Here is an 8,617-nt window from a genome sequence, read left to right on the forward strand (position 1 = left end):
TAATTATGTTGCAGACTGTCCTAAGAACATTTGGATATTCAGCTCGGTATTCTGAATAGAAACATAGATACGGATAGCAGCATTTAAACCTTAAAAAGATGCAGGAAATGTTATGCTCCCTATAAGCTTGTTGCATCCAATTCAAGCCTGGCGGGACAAGAGTCAGTTCCCCTCACAGCTCAGTCAATATAAAAACAAGCTTACGTGACATGACTATTGGCACAGATATTGTTCCAATAGCAGTAGATGCTGTGCCTGAGGGTGGAGGCGTGCTGCTTGATTCATGCTCATTCTGCCAGACAAGCGCCAGTCAGTTCACTCAAACCAAATCCCTGTCTCGCGGGGATCAGCAAGCCCCGTACCGAGACACTCCAAAAGACACAATCAATACGTCTTCTTCAGAGCCTAGCAGTCCAAAGGCAGACTCAGGCCGAGAAGCTCTAACGATTTATTTCAGATTCAACATTGATATCATTTTTCACAGATAATCTAGGCAGGCATAGGAAAGTGGAATATGACGGGTCTGAAATTTATGCGAAACACCTAAAAAGGACAAAAGAATTTTGCTTTGTGAAGACATCTGCTGAAAAAATGCATGGGAGAAAGTTTAATACCAGATACTATGGTACAATCCAACTCCATATGGGCCTGGTTTCACAGACCGGGTTTAGATTAAAGGGTTACTTCAGCGATTAGCATATGGCTTTGTATCAGTAGAAACCCTGGAGAATATTCAAATTATTGTGCTTTCCCCCCTCATATCTCCCTGAGATGAGAGATTTATGCATTTTATTTCTGGAAAAATTCCTCCTATGATGCAAATTGACGATTTTTGCATCATAGGAGGAATGTTTGCCCAAAGGCTAAAGACTACAGCCAGCAGAGGGAGCCATTTCCGCATGTTTTGAATCCGGCATTGGGGGATGGGAGATTACACTCAGCTGGCAGGGAGAGCTCAGCTTGCAGACAGGATCATTTAAACGGAGCTATGGTGAGCAATGTAAGTCTTTTAACTTCTCAAATTCATTTCTATGAAAGTTAAGCTTGCAAAGGCATGAACTGAAACGCGCCAGACTGAACTTGAGTTGTGAATGTATGCCGCGTGTAGTCGCGATTAACTCAGCTCTCATCACTCCTGCAGTTAGTGCTCAGTGCTGTCTGTGAGACTCGCGCGGTGACTCACTCATTATATTGAACACACACGTTCAGTTTTTAATTGTAGTGTCTTCTCTAACTCAGTCACAGTAATCAAGTTGGTGGCGTTGGGAATGGCCTCACAGGGCAGTGAAGCATTCTGGGAATTGTAGTCTTTCATCCCCATGGGACAAAAATACTTTTTCTGTCTTTTCTCAGTCTAGAAGACACCAAATTCAAAAATAATTTCACATTTCTACTGCATTGATGACCCAGTTTAAATACAGATTCATCTTCCCAGCGCTGAAGTACCCCTTTAAAGGTAACCTAGAAATCTAGACGCACCTTAGCGGCAGCAAATCTAATCTGCCGCGAGTATCGTCTACAACTCTCAAAACACATTTGAGCTGTAAAAACCAAACTCTGCTCAGGCCAATCACATCGTGTAGAGTCGGTGGGCGGAGCCAAACATAATGACGGCCGAGTTGCACTTGTGTGCTTCTAGTAAACACAGAAACTGGCAAAAAGAAACGGCGGTCTTTCTTTCGAATCAGCTCTGAACGCGACTCTGGAAGACTTGGAGTTAAGCTTTTCTCTGAGAAAAGAATGCCACTGAAGTCATTCTTAAGAAGGGAAGATTTCTTCTGAGTTTTGCCGAACGGATACGGCGAAAGTTTAATAATTAACGAGTTCCGCTTCACGTTGCTCTGGTTGGTTGTATCCAGTCACGTGCAGAGGGAGTAGACATGTGCCGATTTTCGATAATGCGATTTATCACGATAATGAATATGCACGATATTGTTATCGTGGGCACTTTAAAATATCGTAAATAATAATTTATTAACAATTTATAATTTTTTTATAATGCACTCAAGAATACTTTGCCCATCAACCGTATAAATGCTTTATTAACACTGCTGTATTCTGCGTCAAAGGGACACGCGCTCAGATATAAACAAGCCCAACGTGCGTTTGCACATGACTGAACCGGTGAAGCAGACGCGCTGCTGAAGTGCCGCTCAGTGACAGCAGAGGGCGCTGATGAACTGCAGAATGCAGCCGGTTACCCCGGAAACCAGCAAACAAACAAAAAACGCGTGTAGTTTTTAAAACAGCCATTCGTTTTTGTAATCTCAATGTTGTTCATCACAGCACCAAATACTTAATACTTAAAGACTTAATAGGCTATTTATATTCAAACTTAAACATTTTCATGTTTTAATCTGGACTAGGCCTACAACATGCTCTAATAATTAGAACTGTTCTGATTATTTCGTATTGTTCAGTAAAACTTTGAGACATACGACTTCATTAGTTAACATGTTAATTCATTATTACCAAACTGACAATGAAAAATACTTATAAAGAATTAATTATTCTATGTTAATTTCTTAGTTACTGTTTGATGACATTAAAATCAAAATCAAAATAACCTTTTTAATGGACCTAAGAGAAAACTAACAATGATCAGTATTTCTTAACTAACATTACCAAAAACATCATACTTTCTGTACCAAATGTAGCTATTGCTCAATCTTAGTTAATGCATTAAATAATGAGACCTTATTGTAATTTGTAAGCCTACCTGTTGTTCTTTATAGCCTAAGTCTTTTGCAATTTAATCTGGAAAATTGTACTTTTACAGCTCTGAAAAATATCAAGAGACCAACGTTGATTTCTCAATGAGGGGTCTCTTAATTTTTTTTCCAGAGTTGTATATATTTTTGCTGTATATTTTTTTGGTGCATTATTGTATTTAAACATTCAGTTATTTTTGTTCTTACAAAAATAGTTCTTAAAGCTGTTATGCTATGGCAACACTTTTTTTTGCAACTTATTTCAATATCGTGATATTATCGTATATTGTGACAAAACTTCATCAATTAATCGCAACATGAAAAATTGATATCGGCACATGCCTAAGAGGGAGTTTGAAAGACAACCGTTTATCCGCCCCTTGGATTGAGCTGCCAATGGGGAGTTTCCAGACCAAACATCTTGATGTGGGTGTGGCTTGTCAGGCTAGATTAAAGGGATAGTTCACCCTAAATTTTTTATTCTGTCATTAATTACTTACTCTCATGTCATTACAAACCTTCAAGACTTTTGTTCATCTTCGAAACACAAATGAAGATCTTTTTGATGAAATCTGAGATATTTCTGTCCCTCCATTGACCGCTATGCAATTAACACTTTGACACTTCAAAAAGTTCAAAAAGCGCACAAAAAAAAAACCTGAGCTCAGACGTGCTGCGTTACATGAGAATGAACCTCATTGGCTCTTGCTGAAGCTTAAACATGTTGCGTAACACAAGAATGAATCTCATTGGCTCTTGAGAAGCTCAAAGGTGATGCGCAACACGAGAATGAACCTCATTGGCTCTTGCTGAAGCTCAAACGTGATGCGTAACACGAGAATGAACCTCATTGGCTCTTGCTGAAGCTCAAACGTGATGCGTAACACGAGAATGAGCCTCATTGGCTTACAAATCGTTCACTCGATCCTTCTAGAAAACGTCACCTTTTCCACCATATAAGTTAAAACAACAGTCATTTGACAAAGCTATTCAATTTACAAAAATATAAGTTATATATTTATATTTTTGAGAACTGAAGTAGGCCTATGATGTTTTTGCATGTTTGTTCAGAGTACATCACAGTCACTGCGTAGCCTACATTGTGACTAACGTTATATAAACATGCAATATCGTTGACGAAAAAAGACAAGTCTAAAATGTAGACTGAATGACACTTTAAGCAGAACATCTCAAATGGAGATTGCTGAAATGCAGCTTACTTGTTTATTGGTGTTTTCAGATCATCCGGTGCGCGAGAGAGAGCTTGCGTGCATATGGTTGCCAGATTGGACATGTTTAGGTAAAACACCGGATAGTATAGGAGTTCTTTTCACAGAAAAGCTCTGTTTGGGGGATTTTAATGACCGAAATCTGGCAACCGCAAATACGCAAGCTCTCTCTCGCGCCGGATGATCTGAAAACACCAATAAACAAGTTAGCTGTATTTTATCAATCTCCATTTGAGATGTTCTGCTTAAAGTGTCATTCAGTCGGTCTGTGTTCTGTCAGGACTCACGAGCCGCTTCACTGAACTGCACTTAGCTGTGAGCTGCTGAAATAAGCCAATCAGAGCAGAGCTCAACATTAATATTCATGACTCTTCCAAAAACAGAGCATTACATTCTAGGGACAATTTATAGGGTTGTAAATGGACCTGTAAAACTGTATCTGGACAAGTTTTGCCATTAAATAAGCCATATACCCTCTATGTAGATATCAGAGAACAATTTAACATATTGTTTCAACTCATTCTAGGGCACCTTTAAAAGCCATACTGTATTTCTGTAATGGTTTGACACAAATTGTTGCTGGCTTACATGTTATAGTAGTCCAGTTTCTGCTGAATACAGTGCAATTACACTTTTGCCATTAATGTGTTTATAGGGTGTTATTACACTTGGTCCGTTTCATGGGGCTGAGCACAGTTTGCGTGATTTTTTGGCCCATATGTGAACGCTCCACACGATCTCAGACCCCATTAAAGCGAACCGAGCCGAGACCATCTCTGCAGTTGGTATGGGTACGGTTCGATCTTATTTTATGGTACGATTCCCTAAAAACATGCAATCTGAACACAATTCCAATGTAGTTTGGTCAGCAGATGCCTCCGTACAAATCGGCTTTTCAGCGCGGCTAATTCTTCTAACAAAGCTCTACAAATTATTTGTTCACAACTTACACTTGTTTATTGCAATTTCAACCACTTCTGAACTGTGAGAGATGCGGCTGCGCGCCTTTGCCAGTTTAAAAGTGCATAAAGCGCATGCACAGAAGCCATCTGTCACTGCGCGTGTACTAAATGGAATCTTTAGCATCTTATTGCATGTATTTTAAAGTGTCAAAAACACAAGTTTCACATGAACAGGTGGTTTTGTCTTAAGTTAATGTAAACATCTGCATTATAGCCTGCTAATTATAATATTCTAATTATATGACCAGCACCTGTATTCAAGGGCGCCGTAAAGGGGTGGAAGGTTAGGACGATTCTAAGGGCCCAGACTGATTTAGGGCCCAGAAGAGCAGACCCCCTTTTTATTTTCTTATTTATTTTCTCTTTTTTATACATACATTAAATGTGCTTGGGCCCATCATGCAGTAAATGTGTATTTTGTCCGTTTTGACCATAGATTTTATATTTAAAAAACTAATTTCAAAATGTCAGTCACAACCTTCTCCCCCCTCCCTCACAATGGTTCATTCCACCTGTGCGGTCCGCGCTAGCGTGAGCTCTTGGTTATTGCACTTGCTATGATGAAGCGCAGACAGTGACACACGCAGGTATGTCACATCAAAAGTCGGGGCATCAAAAATGGAAAGAAGGAAAGAGAAGACAGAGAACGCCGAAGTCTACAGTATGTCACACAGTTTTTCAAAAAGAAAGGCAGCTTGCCCTATTCCTCTAACGTTATTCCAAAACTTTCAGAATTAGCCTACTTATTTTTGTTGCTACATCATGACCTGCTTTTATCTAGCTAAAATAATTACTGAATTATAATTTACATCCAACAATACATCTCTGATGTGCTGTCTCCGGGTTATCATGTCTCGTAGACACAGATTCAGTGGCTGCTGCACACCCTTCTCCCACGCCCCCCGTCCCCGTCTCAAATGAACAAGGTGAGCCTGAGCGCGAAACTTTACGAAGATTGAAGCCTCTAAACACGTCTTATCTACTGTGTTCGCCACATGATGATAAACAAAAAGTAATCTACACGCTTCAAAAATTACAAAATCAGTTTGCCGTGTGTATGTTCTGTCACGTGACAGTGCTGCTGCTACGATCGATGCTGTCTTACTTGATGTTCTTAAAGCAGCACCAGGTAACTTTTCAACCTTCATAATATATTTTCAAGACTCTTGGGAGGATACATCGACTTACAATAGGTTGAATGAGTAATACCAAGACACACCTGGCATTACTCCTGGTGTGTCTTGATTTTGAGCCCTTTTTGGCCTAGCTATTTTTATTCCTTGACTGATTTAATTATGAGTTAGTTCTAGCTGATGTTTCCTGATTGAGCAGGTGGACCCAGCTAAAGCTTGTTCATGTAAAATATATCTCAATATGTGTACAATATGTTCTGTTGTGCTTGCAATTGCAATTGAGATAATAAATGTTCTCCCTTTTATGTAAACAAGTATATCTTTCTATATTTGTTTCTTGTTTTTGTAGGCTTTGTACAAATCTTTAGACATTTTAACTATGCAATGTGCTACATATCTTTTTTAAAGTATACAGGGCATGTTTATTGGGTTAAATTTTATCTGTAAAAATTGTAGGGGGCCCAGAAATTTTGTTTTCCATAGGGCCCAGAATTTCTGGCGGCACCCCTGCCTGTATTTAGCAAATTGCCTGTTTCTAGTTATTTTTTTAGCTGAATAACGAGTTTATAAGCCTTGACAGGCTTTTCTGATGTAAATTTGATGTTACGTGACATGATTGTTCTTCTGCTGTTGTTTTTATACAAGCTCTTTCCAAGATGGAAATGCTGATTGAGCATCTGTCAGGCCACATTAAAGAGCATCAAAACTTTTGTTCATTGTTTACTAAAATTAACAAAAAAGTTAAAAGTGACATTAAATGTCACAGAACAGTACAAATCTTCCTGTAATAATGGATGGCTAGTTCAGGCAGTAACAGAAAACACCAAAGATTAGAAAATATTGAGAAAAAGAATCCATATCAGTAGCCTATCAGTTAAAAACAAGAATTGTTACTGATTAGGCCCTAGTTAGCATCCACACAGCTGTCATGTTTATCTGTTATAGTTATTAATGTTGTGCACGAAATAGACACCGCCTTCCTGCACTATTACAGTACCTGGATGAGGTTCATTCATTGACACGTCTCCATCGTTTCTATCTCTCTTGTGCTGGCACAGAAATCAGCATTGTTGTTTGACAGAGATCAGGGCTTAGAAAAAGTATGATATTTTCCGTTTCTAATGTGTGTTTTGGCTCTTTTGTCTCATTTTATTACATAAACACAACAAAAGATGTAAAATCATCACAGAACATGTTGGTAAAAAGGCGTGCAATTTTTAATCATAATATTTATTGGGTCGCTGGTGGCAATCCAAGCAAAAATATCACTCACAAATTAATATTTTTGGTTGCAAATGCGACCGTTGCAGTCTGTAGTACACAAGGTAACTAAATGCCTGCTTTTTGTGTAAATATAAGGTAGGCTATAATCACGTTTGGGCTATTGTTATGTTTTTAAATGCTACAGGCATACATTTATACAATTTATTAAGTGCATTATAGATCAAACAAATATTGGATATTTCTGCTGTTTTGAATCGTTTTGGATTTCATATATTAGTGTCTGTAAATAAATTGACTTTCAAAACTCACCTGAATTATAAAAAGAAAGAGCACAAACCTACCTCCTGTTATTATAATTAGTAGTCGTAGTAGTAGCCTAACGTAGTAGTAGGAGTTAACCTAAAGTCTGGATGGTGAAAAAGTTTAAATGTTCGTATTAATTGTCAACACACTCCTTTATGTCTTTGAATTCGCGTCATTTGACGTAACCTGCAGCCCATAGCTTTACAATGAGGTGAATTTTACAACTTTGAATATGATTACACAATGATGTTGTTACAACACATAATGCGATCCTATAGATCCCGCAGTGAGCTGTCCTGTGAAGGTAGCCTACAATGTCAAATGAAATGACGCTACATCGCCGGTTTCAGATGGAAATAAAGACTTAGTTATTATAGCCTAGGGACAGCCATGTATATCTGTTAAAAATAAGGGCTTACCGATCATGCTGTGATAACTGTTACAGCCCAGATTTACTCCAGTGTGTGACTTTGGTGTTTGTTGACATGTCGCGTGTTACGAACAGAGCCAAAGCAGCATAGGATCATGGGAAATTGAGTCCATGAGCGCCTTCTCTCTGCAGCGGTAGGAAAGTAAATAGCGTAGTAGGAGACGAAGAAAGAAAAGTTCTCTGAATGTATCTCAATTTAATTCAGCTACAACATGAATAGTTCAAATGCAAGTGGGTCTGACACGTAACAGTGCTAAAGACGCGAGCAGTGAAAAACTACATTTCCTGGTTCGATAAACGTCAGTGGAAGTTATTGGACCAGCGTGTTCTGTGCACGTGGTTTATTTCAGGTTATTCCTAAACCTGCAGTTTAATGTTTAGGATCAGAGCAGCAGATGCATATAAAGGCAAGTAAAAAAACGTCTCTGTTCTTAAAACTGTCAGTTATTGGGCAAAATAGTTTGTATGTTTTGTTATTTTGTAGCAGCTGACATAACATTAAATTCATTTTTTTTTTAAGTAAATACATGTTAAATACTGTTGTAGATGTCGCATGCACTGCATCATATTTCCCATAAATTAAAACAAAAATAATTAAACAGAATGAAAAAATGAATAGATAGCA

The 8,617-nt window shown here is 38.4% G+C and overlaps 1 protein-coding gene across 1 annotated transcript in view; it reads right to left on the minus strand.

Moving 5' to 3' along the window:
* The window catches only part of prkn (parkin RBR E3 ubiquitin protein ligase), a 237,836-nt gene extending 229,717 nt beyond the window's left edge, over positions 1-8,119 (minus strand). The window contains exon 1 of the mRNA XM_067421999.1: positions 7,982-8,119. Coding sequence (XP_067278100.1) covers positions 7,982-7,988 — 7 coding nt within the window. The 5' untranslated portion in view covers positions 7,989-8,119. The remainder of the gene's footprint in view (positions 1-7,981) is intronic.
* Between the last annotated feature and the right edge of the window lie 498 nt (positions 8,120-8,617).

This window comes from Pseudorasbora parva, chromosome 17 (assembly GCF_024679245.1).
Source record: "Pseudorasbora parva isolate DD20220531a chromosome 17, ASM2467924v1, whole genome shotgun sequence".
NCBI classification, from domain to species: Eukaryota; Metazoa; Chordata; class Actinopteri; order Cypriniformes; family Gobionidae; genus Pseudorasbora; species Pseudorasbora parva.